We start from the raw sequence: 19592 nt of genomic DNA on the forward strand, positions 1-19592 counted from the left end.
GTCTTTTCTCAGAGTGTGAGGAGCATGACAGCCTCAGGGAAACTGTCCTAATGGAGGGGCTGTGCTCTGAGGAGGGACACCTGGGCTCCACACTGGCCAGCCCCCCGGGAAAGAAGCCCTTGGAGAGCCAGCTAGGGAAGCAGGAGGAGTTCCAGGCATATGGAAAGTCAGAAGACATCTCTGTCCTATGTAAGGACATCAAAGATCTGAAGGCCCAGCTGCAGAACGCCAACAAGGTCATTCAAAACCTCAAGAGCCGGGTCCGGTCCCTCTCAGTTACAAGCGATTATTCATCTAGTCTGGAGAGACCCCAAAAGCTGAAGGCTGTTGGTACCCTCGAGGGATCTTCACCTCATAGTGTCACTGATGAGGACGAGGGGTGGCTGTCTGATGGCACTGGGGCTTTCTACCCCCCAGGGCTTCAGGCTAAAAAGGATCTGGAGAGTCTGATCCAGAGGGTGTCCCAGCTGGAAGCCCAGCTCCCGAAAACTGGAACAGAAGGGAAGCTGGCCGAGGAGCTGAGATCAGCCTCGTGGCCTGGGTAAGGAGGGTACTCTTTGGACCATTACTTGATTGGTGATGTCTAAGTTTATGTTTGAAAGAGGGTAGCCCGGACAGGTAGAAGAGAGAATCCATCAGGGCAATCAGAGGAGCACCTATTTAAATGGTAGCCCTAGGTCTGAAGAAAGGACACGTGACCCCTGCTGGGAGATACCAGGTCCCTGGGATTTCCTCTTAGGAATGTATTCTTAAAGTGACAGGATATATGATATAAGTAGTAAGACTGGAGTCAGACTTCCTGTGTTCGAATCCTAGCTCTGGGACTTACAGGCTATGCAACCTACTCAGTCTTTCTGAGCCTATTTCTTTACCTATTAAATGAGGATAATAAGAAAACCTATCTCAAAGGGTGGTTATTAGGTTTAAATGAATTAATACAAGTGCTTATAATAATGCCTAGCATATATTAAAGCTCTCAACACTATTTGCCATAATTATTATTGTTTTTGATACTTTGTGGTGGAAAAACACCAGGGTAGATATCCCTCTCAGTATCTGGGTTATCTATGCTGAGTAACAAACCACCCCAAAGCTTAGGGGATTGAAACAATAATTTATGTGGATTGGCTGGGCTTAGAAGTGTAGCTCTCACTTGGGGTCTCTCATGCGGCTGCCATCAGATGGAGGTTGGGGCTGGAGTCACTGAAATGTCTGGCTGGACACGGCTTCTTCATTCATGTGTCTGGTGATGTGGTGCTCCTTGGCTTCTCTCTTTCTCCATGTGGCTCCTTGTCTTCCGGGACCTCTCCTCCTGGCCTGGGCCTCTCATAGTACAGTGGTCTCAGGGTAGTTTCACTTCAGCATGGCAGCTGGCTTCCAATTGGAAGTTGCCAGGCCAGTTAAGAGCGACTCCTGGACTTGGTGCAGTGTTACCTCCACTATGTTACCTTGGTCATGGTGGTCACAGAACCCACCCAGATTTAAGGAGGTGAAGAATAACTTCTGCCCAATGATGAAAGAGGGGCACAGCCACATTATAGAGGAGCACATGGAACGGGAGCTTGAGTAATGGCCATCTTTGCAAAATACAGTCTGTCATAATGTAGATGGTCTTTGAAGTAGAAGACATGAAAGGACCTATTTGGATTTTTAGTATTTATTGAGCATCTACCCAATAACTATATTTAGTATTTATTGAGTATCAACTGTGAGTCTACACTATATTGGTGCTGTAAGGGATGTAAAATATGGCACTGTATTTACCCCCACAGAACTTATTTTTTATTTTTGGACACATGACTAACACATAAAACAGTGGAAGAATGGTGGCATACCATGTTGTTTGATGCAAGTTTGTCAGAACAGAATTTACTCTTAAATACATCCTTTGGTTTTTGTGCCAGAATTCAGCTCAAACTGAGGAACTCTTAGAGATGTTCTCACAGAAATGACTACAGAAGCCCCCATAACTTAACTCTTTTCCATTCTTACCCTTTCCTCTTCTTTCCTACATTAGGAAATATGATTCCCTGATTCAGGACCAGGCCCGAGAACTATCCTACCTACGCCAGAAAATACGAGAAGGGAGAGGTATCTGTTATCTTCTCACCCAGCATGCAAAAGATACAGTAAAGTCTTTCGAGAACCTCCTAAGGAGCAATGACATTGACTACTACTTGGGGCAGAGCTTCCGGGAACAACTCGCTCAGGGAAGCCAGCTGACAGAGAGGCTCACCAGCAAACTCAGCACCAGTAAGTTGGCCACAGGGCTTTTGAACACTCTCAGTCCCTCCCAGAGCCCAGCCCCAGGTGACCGCCACACCTCCACCACAGCCTTTTAACCCAGGTTCTGCTTCCACTTCATTTCCCAGGGGTCATTACAGAATCAGGATTGGCCCGTGGGAAGCACCGAGGAGGAACCACAGGGTCAGAGAGGCCGTGATTACCGCATCATTTATGGAATGTGACCTTTAGGGAAGGAGGCTGAGTCCATCTAGTGCTAAGAGGGAGAAAGGGAGAAGAGATCAGAGGACTTCACTGTAGTTAAAGAAGCCCTGAACCTAGACTTTCAATATGCAAGCTCTAGCCTGGATGCTGCCATTAAGTTTCTTTGGGCAAATGACTTAACCTTTTGGTATCTCTGTTTCTTCATCTATTGCCTGGTATCGCACATGAATGTAATTCAAATGCAGATGAAGCACTGTGCCCTTTTGAACATGGTTTGGGCACTGAATGTCATAGTACAAGGGCTAGGAATATTGGTTATTATTGAAACCCTTGACTTAGAATTTCCTGAGAGCACCCGAGGGAGAACAGCAGGATCAATCTTGGGGGCCAACCATCCCACATCCTAGTGGCAGGTGCAGAGGTGGGACAGGGCTGTTTGTCATCTCCTCAAAGCAAGAGTAGGTTCTACATGAAAGCTATGATGGGTCACAGAGCTGGTCCGTATGGAAGTCAGTCTGTGGCAGGCTTGGAGGCTGGAATTTTCCAGAGGGAAGCTAGCCAAGTGCCTTTTAAACTTTTTTTGTGTTGATTTAGGGCAGAGGAAGTCATGATGGTGATTACCAGGTCAGGGAAGGTCTGCCTGGTGAGCTCAGGAGAACCTGCATGTCTGTTCTCTAAAGATACAATCTGAGGTCTCCCAGAGCAATTCTCCCACATATCCTGGACACACAGAGTAGTCACTGTTTTGCACCCAAATCGGCTCCTGCATTTATAATGTGTGAAGTGAGACCTGTTTAATTTCTTACTGTTTCTTTCTGAATTTGGTTTGCAGAGGATCATAAAAGTGAGAAAGATCAAGCTGGACTTGAGCCGCTGGCCCTGAGGTAATTCAAATAGGATCTGGTAAAGGAATCAGGAACAAGGCCTAAGGGGTCAAGGGTGGCTGCAGTTTCACAAATCAGGGGGAAAAAAGGAAAATGCTGATTGTAATGAATTCATTTATTCATGGAACACATTACTGTTCTTTTTAGCCTTACTCTCTTTTGATATAGTTCTATTGATTTCTGTTTGTATATTTATTCAAATTAGTAACCTAGATTTATTATTATATTATTAGCTTAGTAACCTAGAGTCAGTCTGACTTAAAAGTAAACTAACCAGGTTTTAAGGGTCCTTGGCACCCCAAGGATCTCCTCTGCTTCCCCACTGTGTGTTTAAAGACCAAGGTGTGTTTTTGCCAAGTTGCCTTACCCCAAGTTGAGTTGACAGCTAGTTTAATGGCCACACAATTTCCTTGGGAAAAAAGGAATTGTATTACAGTGTCTAATTTAAAAAAAGTGCTTGACGTTGCAGATCCCAGGAGGCTACAGTGTCTTAGGAAACAGTTTTCATTGAGTCACTGGATATTATCTCATTATGTGCAATAAAATACAGGCTCAGAGTCCTTTGTAGTCACTAGTTCACGCCCCTTTGTGTCGTGAGTGTGCTTTAGACCACTCAGTGCTTCTCAAAATATCTGCAGTGAAGGACAAAGTATTTTTTTTGTTTGTTTTCATTTCTAATCCATCACAGACACACACATTGTCTGTATCTCAGTCAACCAGATGATTCTACTTATCATACTCCTAGATGTTGTGGGAATGCCACACTGCTATGTTTCTCAAGGCTTACCTTGCATTTTTGTACTTACTGGAGACTGGGAAACCAATGGTTCTCGGACTCCAGCTGTACTGGGGACCATATGTTAAGCAGCAGTGCCTTGGAGCACCAGCTGAGCCTCTGCTAGTCCTCAGTGTATTGTGCGGCCAGTGCACTGGGTGGCTCTTGCTCTTCTTCCCTCTGCACCTGACCTACTTTCCACTCGTAATCAGAGATGGGTAATTCCGTTTACCCTTTGCAGGAATGGTCCCCTTGACTTATGTGGCTTTTCCCATGTGCCCTAGTCAGGACTAGCTAGTCCAGTGACTTTGGGTTCAGCTGTTGTCCTCCTTCACCCCACTAGGCTCAGCAGGGAGCTGCAGGAGAAGGAGAAAGTGATTGAAGTCCTGCAGGCCACGTTGGACGCGCGGTCCCTAACGCCCTCCAGCAGCCGTGCCTTGTCTGACTCCCACCGGTCTCCCAGCAGCTCTTCCTTCTCGTCTGATGAGCCGGAAGCCTGCTCTGACATGGACATAGCCAGCGAGTACACACACTATGAAGAGAAGAAAGCTTCACCTTGTCACTCAGGTAGCCTCCACTTTCTGAGTGGAACCACCTTTATCTAGGCTGAGAGGAGACCTCCACATCCAGGCATTATAGATGCACCTTGGTGTGTATCAGGCCGAACCGTGCCAAGCACAGGCCCCAGTGGGTCAGGATCTTTGCTTTGCTCCTGACTCTACAAGTTACCCCTGTCGCTGGGTCTCCACCAGCATATGGATACTGCTGTTGGACAAGGCGAACGACAGTGGGGAGAGTGAGATTACGGAGACTTCTCTTCCCCACTGCCTCATGAGCATACAATCTGTCTGACTGACCTCCTTTTTTAAGATGGGATATCTTATCCCTCCAGCTAGCTGCAGTTCCTGAACCCCTGAGTTTCCGTGGGTGTCCACAGATGCTGCTGGACTTGCCTGGTATTTTTGGAGGTGCCATTTTCATGGCTTCAGGCTCTGAGCCCCACTGTCACCTCTGAGGTTGCTTTCCTCACTGAAGGAACTGTTTGCCAGTAAGGAACGAACACTGCTGCCAGCGCTTGTGCTTGATGCTCTCCCTGAAAACCAGGCTCTGCCCTGGTTAAATATAAGGCCAGATTCCAGTTCTTTGTAGAACATCAAACATGTTCTTTCATTCATGGGTTTTGTAGATTCCATCCATCATTCGAGTCATTCTGCTGTACTGTCTTCTAAACCATCAGCAACCAGTGCGTCTCAGGGGGTTAAGGCCGAACCCAGCAGCAACCCCATCAGCTTGCCAGCTCCCCAGAATCCCCCCAAGGATGCCAGCCAGGCCCATCCAGGTATGCAACAGCTAGTGGGGCAGGGTCTTCATCTCCTCTTCCTCAGCTGCCTGTTTGACTTTTCTTCAGGGACAAGAAAAGCATCATTAGGAGCTTATATATCAATACATCAAATCCTAGAGAAAATCAAGAGACCATCCAAATTAGCTAATAGTGTCTGACTACTCTTTGTTTTAAATATTTTAGAAAAGTAAATAATCCACAATAGACTTTGATCTACCTATCAATTTTGACCAATAGTTGGCTAATCATTCTAAAAGAATCATCTTCATTTCTTTCTCTCATTTCACCCTGGGAATCAAAGAGACAAAATGTTTCTCCTAGGATTACTGTAGCCAAAGAACAAAGGGAAATTTACATCTGCTTCTCCCTTATATATGTTCCCCATTTTATCTGAAGAGGAGCCTCTATAGTAGGTAGGGCTGCTTACTTCATAGCTAAGGATGTTTCAGTATCCTTAGACAAGATTCTGTTCATATTACATTATCATTCATGGGTTTATGAATGGGTTGGTAGTCCTTGATGTGTATATGGTGTGTATCTTGGACCAATAGTTGTACATTTCATTTACCTGCCTCAGCTTAGTTACCAGGGGGTACATTGTTCAGTCACAGCTCCACACCAGCAATGGCAGAGAAAGGGCAAACCTTGTTCTCACCTCCTACCACCCAACAAGATGGGCTGGCTGGCTGCCTTCATTGTGGTTGTGGTGAGGTCGGACTCGTGTAGAGGTGCCCCCAGAAGAACAGCACTTTCCTTCTGCCACCCTTGTCTCTCTTGAGGACAAGTCAACCAAAATCTTAAGAAAAGGAATGTGCTCAACTCTTTCTGAGCCTGGGCTCAAAGTTTCTGGGCCAGAGTGGGCAGCAGCTAAACCAGGAAATCATTGGGAAAAGCTATTCACCTAGCACTGTAGACATCTGTGTAAATGCTTTGGGATCAAAAAGAGCAAAAGGTCAGGGGTTTTAAAATCAGAATGCCTCCCTGAAGGAGGCCTGGTCTGTGTCACTTGGTAATTCAGGGGTCTTTGCTGTACTGCTCTGATACTATGTCAGTATCTTGGGGTAAGGGATGTTTTTCAGAATGTGATCATTGTCTTTCACGTGAGACATTCTCCACAGGTCTGTCTTGGTTTCTTCTCCCTCTGTGAGCTACCTGCCTGATAACTCTTTTTAGGAAGAGGAGACAGATTCAAACATCAGAACTTCCCAGGGTTCCTAAAGACCTGTCTATAGATGGACTACCTAATGATCACCTGTGAAGATTTTTTTAGAAACAAAAATTTCTAAGCCCTACTGCCAGAGTTTATGATTCAGTAGATTGCAGTAACGATGAAAGAATCCACATATTTTAAGAATTTTTCTTAAATTATTTGAATGTCCAGAAAGATTTGCAAGCCATTGTTTGTAAGTCAGTATGCCAAGGCTTTTATTTTTCCTTTGGTGAATGAACACATTGATTTGGGATTCTGAAGTTTGTTTCCATCAGTGTTGAATTATATGCATTAGTCATGCAAACTTCCCCACTATTGTAGTCTACTTCTGCCCTCCTCAGAGTGAGTCCTGTTGCTTTCAGAAGAGGAGTTCTAGGTGTAGGGAGAGTCTTGTCACAAGGGCCAGGACTAGCACATGCTGGTAGCAGCACCGCAGGGGCTCTTGAGAGCATCCAGGCACAGCCATCCTCACCTATCCATGTCCAGATGGCTAGGATGGGGCTTTCATGGCTGCCTGAGTTATGGTAATGCCACCTTGCGTTTTGTAGCCAGTTGTTTTCAAGATGAGCATAGCATGTGTATGCAGGATAGCCCTGGCAGGGAAGGAGGAGGAGGGGGTCAGCTAGGCCAGCATCTTGGGTAATAGTGCTTCCCCTTGGCCATCTCAGTCATCACCACATTGAATGATAGACACTCCCCAAGGAGATGTTTGGTCAGGGAATAGTTTCACCTTCTCAACCTTTCACCCATTCTTTTCTCTGACTTTCTCTCTAATGGTTTATCTCTTTTCTCCCTAACTTTCTGTTTCTAGGCCTTCATTTTCAATCCATACCCACGCTGGTTAGCCTTCCCCAGGCACCACTGCCCTCAGCTCCACCCAGCTTCCTGCCTTTCAGCTCTGCTGGCCCTCCCCTCCTTGGCTGCTGTGAGACACCCATGGTCTCCTTGGCTGAGGCTCAGCAGGAGCTGCAGATGCTGCAGAAGCAGTTGGGAGAAAGTGAGCACTTCCTGCTGCATTTGTGTTCTTGCGAATGATGGACCCACACTGTGTTTCTCTGCATGGCTTTGACTGGATGGCAGAGTTTTAAAAAATAACATAGGGGTACACGTTATCAGTGGACGATTGAGGGAGGGCTGTGCTTGCTGTTTTTGGAACTATATTTACTGTTATCTTTCTCATGTGTGTGCCTCATCAATTAACAGGTATATACGTTCATCAGGCCCTAGACCTGGTGCTCTCCCACCGCTGACACTGTGGGGTACCTTCCACCAAGTGTGTTGAAGCCCTGACACATTGGCAACATGTTCACTGGCAGGACATGGGAGAGAGGTTTTTTGCCTGCTGACACAGGATGAAGTGGCCAGAAAAAGATGGCCACATTCAATGGGATCATTTCCATGGCAATTATATCCTCCTCTGTGAAATGTTTTTAGTCAAGTTCAAATTCTGACATCATCAGGTTCGGGGCTAAAAGGATGGTGGAGGAGGAATTAAGAAGGGGTGCCAGGGCTTCTCTGGTGGCACAGTGGTTGAGAGTCCGCCTGCCGATGCAGGGGACATGGGTTTGTGCCCCGGTCTGGGAAGATCCCACATGCCACAGAGCGGCTGGGCCCATGAGCCATGGCCACTGAGACTGTGCATCCGGAGCCTGTGCTCCGCAATGGGAGAGGCCACAACAGTGAGAGGCCCGCGTACCACACACACACACAAAAAAAGAAGGGGTGCCAAACCTCTCTTCCCCTTACACGAGGTTAATTTCTGTTTCTGCACAGGTGACATGAGGACAGCTAGAAACAGAAGCACATACTGTGATGTGTGATTGTGAATTCTGTCAACTCCCAGATATAATCGATGTTATGTAGTCACAGAATTCATAGAATATGTAGTCATCTTTTAAAGAAAGATTTGATGTAAATATGGTCTGGATGCCACATCATAAAACATTTTGTTTTATTTTAAGCCATAAGCTATCACTTATCACTTATAGCTTAAAATAAGAAAAGAACCTCACGTGATGAATTTGCTCTCTAGTAGTGCTTAAAAAAACTAGAAAGCAATTTGAAATTACCTTAAAACCACACTCTGTGCCTGTAAAGAAGAGCTTGGATGAGGCAGAAATTGATGGTAGGGTCACTGTACAAAGGGTGTCCAGCGACCTAAGACCACAGCTAGGAATCTGCATATCTGAAGCCCCAAAGGTCATTCGGATCGGCTTATTTATCAGCTCTGAAAATGGATACACTGTCTACTCTGACATTAGTTTGATTTCCGGAACCAGCTAGACTGAGTCTATTTTTAGAAGAGTTTGTACATCTTCCTTTCTGCAGGAAGTGAAGTCTAAGAGGCTACCTTCTGCTTATCAGCATTACACAGGTACAGCAACCTAGGTTTACCTACCAACGGGAACATGGTTTTACCCTGTTCCCTGCCAGAGCAGTAACTAAAACTCGGGGAAGTGAGGTTACTTGTTCAAGGTCACTAGTAACTGGGAGAAATGGGCTTGACTTCAGACCCTCTGCTCCCAGTTCCATATTTCCATTATACCTTCTCTATGTAGAATGGTTTTGTTACAGTCCTGCTCAGAGCACAGAGCTGAGCTTGACTGAACAACTCTGGAGTCCCCTTGCAACAATCTTTTCTCTCTTTAGAGATGAGAGAAAGGTGCTGTTCTCTCTGATCTAGAACTTGCTACTATAGCACACCTGGAAGCAACAACTGATGGATAACAAATTTGTTCCATGCCAAAAGGCAAGACTGTTCTCTAGATTACCTTTCTTCTCCTTGACACCTTTTCCTTCATCTTTCCACACTGTCAATTTGTCTTTGCCCAAAGGGAAAGATGGAGGAAGGAGAGCACTGTGCATGAAAGGGTCTGTGATGTGGGTTGAATTGGAGTCATATCCAGTCTGTGCTATTGGCCAGAGTTTGGGTGGTCCAAGCCTTGGTGAGGAAGGCTATAGCCCTTTCTTTTTCCTTGTCAAGCACAGTCCTCACCAGCGCTCCTCCTTTGCTTTGAAACAAGCTTCCAAGTGGACAGTGGTGCATGGCGGCTTCTCAGGCCACTGTGGGGCTAAAATTTCCTTGTGCAAGAGTCTGTGTGGTGTCTTTGCATGGTTCAGGGCATGTGCTCTGTATCGTGTGGCTGGGAAGACTGGAACATGAGAATACTGATCACTGTTACTGATAGACTTGGCACCTCCTATGACCTTGGTGAGATAGTAAGCTGACTGTCGACAATCACTGATTTCCCCCTCTGCCTGTGTGGGGTTGGGGTTGAAGGAGGTGTGAGAGAGGCACGAAGTCACATTCTTTAAAATACTGACTATAGTTTAGATGCTTACATGTTTCATCTCCCTCTTTAACTTCCTGTGATCCTAATGAATATCTAGTATTTTGCAAATTGGGGAAGGGGAGACCCATGACAGTACTTCTCAAACTTTCCTGCCTATTAGAATCAGCTGGAATGATTTTAAAACATCCAGTGCCCAAGCTGCACTGCATACCAATTAAGGTAAAATCTCTGGGGGTCCAGGCCCAGTACATATTTTTACATTGTCTCAGATGATTCCAGTATGTGGCCAAATTTGAGAAACAGTTATAAATGAGGATCAAAATTGGCAACTGCCAATTACATTAATCCCTCAAAGGGGGTTGGCTTGGTTGGAGGGACCCATGACCTCACTCCTCACTCCTATTTCTTAGGTGGAGCTACCTGTTTACTCTGCTGCCCATATTGATAATCCCTGGAAGAAAGTAGCCTTCTGAATGTGAATATTCTAAACTATGGCCCTGTTCACCTCTTTCCCTCTCTCCACCAAGTTGGGCTTCTTTTTACACAAAAGCAGAGGTAATGGGAAGGCCCATGATTTCATAGGATCTATGAAAGCATCAGCCTATGAAATGAAAGGTCCTCCCTCCCCCATGGAAGAGTGTTTATGACTCTTTAGACATGAGTGATGACATATTTCAGTTCCTGGAATCATGTTGGGTAAGAATGAAATCACCTCTTGCCTTACCTAGAACCTCCCCCAGCCTCAGCAAAGAAGTTCCTCACTCTGGAGTAACTGGGGCCACCACGTCTAGCTGGATTTATACCCCCTTTCTCTTCTGACAACCCCAAAGGAAAACCGAAAAGCTGGCAGTTTAGCTTCTGGGTACAGCAAGTACTCATAGGGACACAAATATTCCCGTTCACAGGTGTGCTCAATGCTATGGCCCATCACACTCTTAACCTCTGATTTTCCCAGTGAGTTCTACTTCTGGAACTTCCCTGGATTCTATCATGAGGAATTATCACAGGAGCCAGGATGAGGGCCACTGGACTTCCCTTTTGGGTACACTAGTGACTTTCTGATACGTTATTCATCCCCTACCTCTTGGTGTCTCATGCTAGCAAATACAAGGGGCGAAAAGTTATAGCCCCTAGGATGGGAATCCTCATCTAATTGGTATTTCACAGCAGACTGGGACCTCTGATAGCCCACGTGTCCCCTTTAGTGTCTGTTCTTAGCAATCACATGCTTCCTTGCCGATCCTTCTGTTCTGATACTGCTTCTCATTCGTGTTTCTTTCTGCCCAGGTGTCAGCAATGTTCATCCTGCTTCCCCAGCCACATTGCCAACCAACCATTTAGAAGCCAGCTCTTCCCACTACCTCAACCCTGCCCAGCCCCTCTCTCCTCTGAGGGGCACCATAGAACTGGGCAGAATCCTTGAGCCTGGGTACTTGGGCAGCAGAGGCCAGTGGGACATGATGAGGCCTCAGAAAGGGAGCATATCTGGGGACCTATCTTCAGGCTCCTCCATGTACCAGCTTAACTCCAAACCCACAGGTAAAGCACAAAGCCGAGCAGGTCAATTATTTTTCTAAATCATGTGAAACCCCTTACACTTACCAGTTACCATGGTAACTGTACATGTACGATTACAACTCCCTTACACGTACCCCTGTATTGGAGGAGGAGGCCCATGGGGCTTGGTTAGCATAAGCTGTCCAGTGTTTGAAGCCAATTTACTCTTTAAACAAAGTCACCTGAGCTTCTGGATGCCCGTGAGAGAGACCGGTGATGTTTAGGGATCTTGCTGAGAGGCCACTGGCCCAACCCCACACCCCCCATATGGGCCCCACTAGTGACCAGGATTCTCCATCTCTCACCTCCTCCTGTCCTGCTGGGTGACTGCAGGGACTGACCTGCTAGAGGAGCACCTTGGTGAAATCCGGAACCTGCGCCAGCGCCTGGAGGAGTCCATCTGCATTAACGACCGCCTGCGGGAGCAGCTGGAACACAGGCTCAGCTCCACTGCCCGCGGAAGCGGTAGGAGAGGCCCGGGGCTTCCTGTTTCTGGTTGTAATTAGGGAGCTGCTGAAGGTCAACCCCTAGGCAGAGCTTCGCAGATTTCAAAGCACCGAGGTCTGCTTTTCTGTATTTGCTCCTTACATCAGCAAGGCAGGGGGCAAGTACTATGCTCCCGTTGCAGCTTATCTGAGCTCAGAGAGTAACTTTCCTCACGGCAGATCTAACCAGGTTTGGTCCCCAGAATCCTCTGACTTCTCTTCCATCCTAATCTGCTCATATCTGTCTGCTGACTTCTGTGCCCTGGTCCTGTGATTGGCAAGTGGTAGAGCCAGGTCTGCAGGGCCTCCTCCAGCCACTTACCGAGGTGGCCTTCCTCCCCACCCTCTCCCCCAGGCTGCTGACACTTGGAGGCCGTCCCTTCCACACGCCCTTGTCCTGCCCACACCGCAGCAGCAGCTATTTAGGGGAAAGGGCCTCCTGAACAGCTACAGCCAGGGCACGTGATAATGCACGCAAAGAACCCACTCAGAGGAGCCACAGGAAAGCCAGGCATTCAGCCCATCAGGCTTTAGGCCCAGGATGCGAGTTCTCTGGGTTTTCTGCTGGGTTGGGATAGTATCTTTGGAGATACAGAATGAGCAACACAGAGAGTGTCTGTTACCCAAATGTGTAACTTACCTGCTTGCACTTCCTGGGACAGGACCCACCTCTAACTTCTACAGTCCGGGCCTGGAGTCCACACCTCAGCTCTGCAATGAGAACAGAGTCCTTAGGGAAGAAAACCAGAGGCTTCAGGCTCAGCTCAGTCATGCTTCCAGAGGTGAGTGGTCAAAAGCTGCAAACTGTGGTTACTCTTGGGTCCCTTTCCTCCCTGGCCACTCCAGTCACCAACTGGAGAAGCAAAGAGACAAGGTGGAGAGAACAGAGCTACCCAGACCTACCAACCTCAAACTCCTGTAGCTATTCTCAATCTAGAAAGGGCTATTTCCTGACAATTCCCAACCACGGGCCCTTAGACTCCTAGGCCCCAAGGACAAGGCACTCTAGGAAATCCACCACCTCTGTGCAACCCGCCTGCAGATATTCAGTCATTAGCTATCAAACTGCATACCTTAGTGCCTGTTCTACCTGCCCACAGCTCACAGCTAGTTTGGACCCAGGACAGGGAGCAACATGAGGCCTATACACTCTCTCAGGTTTCTCCAGACTTGGCAGCCGCTCTGTGTGTCCCTCCCATGCTGATCTGCTATCCCCATGTCTCCTCACTACCTCCTACTCATACACTCAGGGCTCCTCTTTGGTCACTAGTCCTCATGACTCTGTGTCTGAAGATGCTAGCAAAATGTCCTCCAGAGCTTTCCCAACACTGTTCAGTGGGCATCCACATGTGGGCCTCATTTCCTGTGTGGCCTGGTGGGGCAGCTGACCTTAGTGTTAATTGACTTAATGGACTCAATATACTTTCAATTAGAAATTATTTTTATTTACAAATATTTGTTGAATAGCCATAACAGACAAAGAATAGTGGCTAAGAGGATTAAGCCCAGAATGAAAGAATGCTTGTGGGAAAGGAAAAAGACATCAAGAGATATTTCTAAATTAGCGTCCTCAGAGCAAGAAGATGTGAGAGGAGTGATCCCTGCTTGGGAAGATAACAAAAATTATAAGATAAGGGAGAAGGCAGAACTACTAAACTACCATTGCGTGCCTGGAAAGATCAGAACAGACCTCACAGGTGAGAAGATAGTAAGATTTAAAAGAGCTCAGCCTGCCAGGCACAGGTGATTCTGCCCCAGACGACTGACAGCACTGGAGCCTTATTCTCAGAGTCCCTGTCAATAGTCTTTGAGAAATCATGAAGATCAGAGGGATGCTGCAAGACCAGGAAAGAACAGATAGCTCTATTTGCAATATGATGAAAACAATATGTATACTAAAAACTGTAGACAAGAAATTTTGATGTGGATCCTTGGCAAAATTCAAGAATGGATTACTGCACAGAAGGTATGTGAGGACTTAGAAAACAGTGAGCGTCAGGAAGCAGAGTGTTTTCTCTAAAAGCAAGGTGGGACGTATTAAATCAGAGGATCAAAGGGCATTGCAAAGAAAGAAGTTCCCATCCCCCTGAGTGTGTGGATATAATAGCATACCCTCACTTTGTCTCTCCTGGCAGCATAAGCTGGCCTTCCTTTTGCTTTAGTTCTGTTTGTCAGGATGGATGTGCTTGGGCTCATCTTGCTGCTGACTTTTGGCCCTACAATATATGTACTCCTGTGTTCTGCTCACCAGAGCACTCCCAGGAAACAGAATGCCTGAGGGAGGCTCTGCTGACCTCTCGATCGCGGCTTCAAGAGCTGGAAATGGAGCGGGAGCACCAAAAGGTGGAACGGCAGCAGCTTTTGGAAGACTTGAAGGAGAAGCAGCAGGAGATCTTGCATTTCGAGGAGGAACGACTATCTCTCCAGGAGAAAGACTCCAGGTTAGAGGGAGCCCATTGATAAGGAAGGTGGCCCATTTTCAGATTTAGCAAAAGGGATATTGGCAAGACGGTTAATGGTCTTGCCATTGAGGTTTTTGGAAACCTCAATATCCCCTCCGCTATTCCGGATTTATGGGTAACTTTGAACAGAAGGAAGGACTTCTCTGGGAATGTCTTTTTCACTCCAAAGTTGAGAGAGTATAACCCTGTTATGGAAGGCTTCAGCATATCAGATTCTGGAGAAAGTACATTCTCGTGCTTCCAGTTAGTTTTAAGATATTAGTCCCACCATAACCTAGGAAGCTTCTACACCAGCCATGATGCTAGTCCCCAGCGTAAACCCTGTAACTGCTTAACAAGAAAAAAGCAATGTGGGGCAGTAAGAATACAAGGTAGTGTGTCCTAGGTATGGTAGCTAATGGCATGACTCCAAGCACAGTTACGTTACCTTCCAAGCCTCTGTTGCCACATCTGTAAAATAAAAGCGATGGTCTTCATGACCCCTGAGTTGACATCTAGGGCTAGAATTCTATGATGCAGAAGTTGGTTCACAGCCTCTTGCCCTGGTGGGGCCCCACCAGCTCAGCGGACCCTTGCTTCTCCCCTGACAGGCTGCAGCATAAGCTGGCCCTCTTGCAGCATCAGTGTGAAGAGAAACAGCAGCTTTTCCAGTCCCTCCAGTCAGAGCTACGGATCTACGAGGCACTTTATGGCAATTCCAAGAAGGGGCTGAAAGGTATGTTTTCCCTTCTTCCCCACCCTATGAGCTTCTTGCTCTTGCTAAGGGTCCTGGTGAAGTCTTTACCTTGGGAGTTGTGAAGATCTTGGAAACCTATCTTTCTCTGTCTCAGAAAAAAAATCCTCAGTCATTGAGGATCCCAATAAGAACAGAGGGGAACTCTCATACACAAAGCCCAGAGGTTGGTGACATGAGCAAGATCCAGCCTCGACATCCTTAAAAATAGGCCACAAGAGTTGAACTATGCCCACCTGCATGGTCTGAGACAAGTTAATCAAAGTCCAGATTATACAGTAATTCAAAAAAAAAAAATACACAGAACTGTCCTGGTGATATCATCATTTGAAAACGTCTTGAATGTTGTGAATTCTGACCACCCATGCAGCCCATGTTGCAGAAAACCTGCTCTTACCCCAGTGAGAAAATTAAAAGTTTTTTTAAAGAAATTTTTATTCTGGAATTTTTGTCAGAAAAATAATTTGCAGATATATTCTGCAAGTCTTTTTAGTCTCTTGTTTTTTTTGTTTTTTTTGTTTTTTTTTTTTTTGCGGTACACGGGCCTCTCACTGTTGTGGCCTCTCCCATTGAGGAGCACAGGCTCCGGACGCGCAGGCCCAGCGGCCATGGCTCACGGGCCCAGCCGCTCCGCGGCATGTGGGATCCTCCCAGACCGGGGCACGAACCCATGTCCCCTGCATCGGCAGGTGGACTCCCAACCACTGCGCCACCAGGGAAGCCCTTTTTAGTGTCTTTGAAAGACAAAACTTTTAAATTTTGTTGAAGGTCAATTAATCAAATTTTTTGTTTTATTATTTATGCTTTTCTTTATGTCCTAGCTAAGAAATCTTTGTCTATCTCAAGATCATAAAGATTTCCTTGTATTTTTCTTCTTGCAGTTTTATAGCCTTTGCTCTTATGTTTAGGACTGCATTTCATTTTGAGTTAATTTTGTATGCGAAGTGAGAAAAAGGTTAAAGTTCTTTTTTTCCCATATTGATATCCAGTTTTTCCAGCACCATGTGTTACAAAGACTACCATTTTTCCATTGAATTACCTTGGCAGCTTTGTTGACAAGCAAGTGACCAAAACTTCTGTTAATAATATTTTGTAATTTTTAGTATATTCATCTTTCATATTTTAACTTATACATAAATATTTCTCATGTGTGTGGGATACATGTGTGTGGGATAATATTTTTATTTCAATTGCCAAATAATTGTTTTTTTTGCTAGGATATAGAAACACAATTGACTTTTCATCACCATGACTACCTTCTAATTGCTTGGCAATCTATTGAAAAACAATTGCCAAGGCAAAAAAAAAAAAATCACTTCTCAATATATGTGTGAGTCTATTTCTGAATTCTCCATTCTGTTCCATTAATCAATATGCCTATTCTTACACCAATACCAAGCTGTCTACATTGTTAGAGTTTTATAGTAAATTTTGAAATCAGGTTGGGTAAGTCTTCATACTTTGTTCCCTTTTTATTTTTTATCTCTTTTTAAAAATTTTTTTAAATTTATTTTTTATATTGGAGTATATTTGGCTTACAATGTTGTGTTAGTTTCAGGTGTACAGAAAAGTGACTTAGTTATACATATATCAATTCTTTTTCAGAATCTTTTCCCATATAGGTTATTGCAGAGTATTGAGTTCCCTGTGCTACACAGTAGGTCCTTGTTGATTATCTATTTTATATTAAAGTGTGTATATGTTAATCCCGACCTCCTAATTTATCCCTCCCCCCCAACCCTTTCTGCTTTGGTAACCATAACTTTGTTTTCTAAGTCTGTGAGTCAGTTTGTTTTGTAAATAAGTACATTTGTATCATTTTTAAAGATTCTACATGTAAGTGATATCATATGATACTTGTTTCTCTGTCTGACATACTTCATTTAGTATGATAATCTCTAGGTTCATCCATGTTGCTGCAAATAGCATTATTTCATTCTTTTTTATGGCTGAGTAATATTGCATTGTATATATGTACCATATCTTCTTTTTTTCTTTTTAGACATTTTTTAACATCTTTATTGGAGTATAATTGCTTTACAGTGTTGTGTTAGTTTCTGCTGTATAACAAAGTGAATCAGCGATATGTATACATATATCCCCATATCCACCCTCCCTTGCATCTCCCTCCCACGCTTCCTATCCCACGCTTCTATGTGGTCACAAAGCACAGAGCTGATCTCCCTGTGGGATGCAGCTGCTTCCCACGAGCTATCTATTTTACATTTGGTAGTGTATATATGTCAGTGCTACTCTCTCACTTCGTCCCAGCTTACCCTTCCCCCTCCAAGGGGGAAGTCCCTCTTGTGTGTCCTCAAGTCCATTCTCCACGTCTGTGTCTTTATTCCTGTCCTGCCCCTAGGTTCATCAGAACCTTTTTTTTTTTTAGATTCTATATATGTGTTAGCATATGGTATTTCTTTTTCTCTTTCTGACTTACTTCACTCTGTATGACAGTGTCTGGGTCCATCCACCTCACTACAAATAACTCAATTTCGTTTCTTTTTTATTTTATTTTATTAACATCTTTATTGGAGTATAATTGCTTTACAGTGGTGTGTTAGTTTCTGCTTTATAACAAAGTGAATCAGCTATATGTATACATATATCCCCATATCTCCTCCCTCTTGTGTCTCCCTCCCACCCTCCCTATCCAACCCCTCTAGGTGGTCACAAAGCACAGAGGTGGTCTCCCTGTGCTATGTGGCTGCTTCCCACTAGCTATCTATTTTGGTAGTATATATAAGTCCATGACCCACTCTCATTTCATCCCAGCTTACCCTTCCCCCTCCCTGTGTCCCCAGGTCCATTCTCTACATCTGCCTCTTTATTTCTGTCCTGCCCCTAGGTTCTTCATAACCGTTTTTTTCCCTTTAGATTCCACACATGTGTGTTAGCATCCGGTATTTGTTTTTCTCTTTCTGACTTACTTCACTCTGTATGACAGACTCTAGGTCCATCCACAGCACTACAAATAACTCAATTTCATTTCTTTTTATGGCCAAGTTAATATTCCATTGTATATATGTGCCACTTCTTCTTTATCCATTCATCTGTCGATGGACACTTAGGTTGCTTCCATGTCCTAGCTATTGTAAATAGAGCTGCAGTGAACATTGTGGTACATGACTATTTTTAAATTATGGTTTTCTAAGGGTATATGCCCAGTAATGGGATTTCTGGGTCATATGGTAGTTCTATTTTTAGTTTAGTTTTTTTGAATTTTTGTATTTTATTAATTTTTTTATACAGCAGGTTCTTATTAGTCATCAATTTTATGCACATCAGTGTATACATGTCAATCCCAATCGCCCAGTTCATCATATTTTTAGTTTTTTACGGAACCTCCGTGCTGTAATCCATAGTGGCTGTATCAATTTACATTCACACCAAGAGTGCAAGAGGGTTCCCTTTTCTCCACACCCTCTCCAGCATTTATTGTTTGTAGATGTTTTGATGATGGCCACTCTGACCGGTGTGAGTTCATACCTCATTGTAGTTTTGATGTTCACTTCTTTAATGATTGGTGATGTTGAGCATCCTTTCATGTGTTTGTTGGCAATCTGCATATCTTCTTTGGAAAAATGTCTGTTTAGGTCTTCTGCCCATTTTTGGATTGGGTTGTTTGTTTTTTTGATATTGAGCTGCATGAACTGCTTGTATATTTTGGAGATTAATCCTTTGTCAGTTGCTTCATCGGCAAATATTTTCTCCCATTCTGAGGGTTGTCTTTTCATCTTGTTTATGGTTTCCTTTGCTGTGCAAAAGGTTTTATGTTTCATTAAGTCCCATTTGTTTATTTTTGTTTTTATTTCCATTTCTCTAGGAGGTGAGTCAAAAAGGATCTTGCTGTGATTTATGTCAAAGAATGTTCTTCCTATGTTTTCCTCTAAGACTTTTATAGTGTCTGGCCTTACATTTAGGTCTTTGATCCATTTTGAGTTTATTTTTGTGTATGGTGTTAGGAAGTGTTCTAGGAAGTGTTCTAATTTCATTCTGTTCAATGTAGCTGTCCAGTTTTCCCAGCACCACTTACTGAAGAGGCTGTGTTTTCTCCATTGTGTATTCCTGCCTCCTTTAACAAAGAAAAGGTGACCATATGTGCATGAGTTTATCTCTGGGCTTTCTATCCTGTTCCATCATTGATCTATATTTCTGTTTTTGTGCCAGTACTATACTGTCTTGATTACTGTAGCTTTGTAGTATAGTCTGGAGTCGGGGAGCCTGATTCCTCATGTTCCGTTTTTCTTTCTCCAGTTTTGCTTTGGCTATTTGGGGTCTTTTGTGTTTCCATACAAATTGTGAAATTTTTTGTTCTAGTTCTGTGAAAAATGCCTTGGTAGTTTGATAGTGATTGCATTGAATCTGTAGATTGCTTTGGGTAGTAGAGTCATTTTCACAAT

The 19592-nt window shown here is 44.6% G+C and overlaps 1 protein-coding gene across 17 annotated transcripts in view; it reads left to right on the forward strand.

The window, feature by feature from the left end:
* PDE4DIP (phosphodiesterase 4D interacting protein) overlaps positions 1–19592 on the forward strand; it is a gene marked incomplete at both ends in the record, with an annotated part of 218443 nt that overhangs the window by 178700 nt on the left and 20151 nt on the right. For 14 of the 17 annotated variants that reach the window (XM_079696963.1, XM_079696965.1, XM_079696977.1 and 11 more), the window contains 11 exons: positions 13–541; positions 2018–2253; positions 3281–3332; positions 4451–4674; positions 5294–5446; positions 7471–7656; positions 11240–11491; positions 11843–11974; positions 12657–12776; positions 14246–14435; positions 15047–15171. In XM_079696963.1, coding sequence (XP_079553089.1) covers positions 13–541; positions 2018–2253; positions 3281–3332; positions 4451–4674; positions 5294–5446; positions 7471–7656; positions 11240–11491; positions 11843–11974; positions 12657–12776; positions 14246–14435; positions 15047–15171 — 2199 coding nt within the window. The remainder of the gene's footprint in view (positions 1–12; positions 542–2017; positions 2254–3280; positions 3333–4450; positions 4675–5293; positions 5447–7470; positions 7657–11239; positions 11492–11842; positions 11975–12656; positions 12777–14245; positions 14436–15046; positions 15172–19592) is intronic. The other 3 variants (XM_079696970.1, XM_079696975.1, XM_079696968.1) reach the window with 2 other exon arrangements.

Source organism: Hyperoodon ampullatus, assembly GCF_949752795.1.
Source record: "Hyperoodon ampullatus genome assembly, chromosome: 2".
Taxonomy (NCBI): Eukaryota; Metazoa; Chordata; class Mammalia; order Artiodactyla; family Ziphiidae; genus Hyperoodon; species Hyperoodon ampullatus.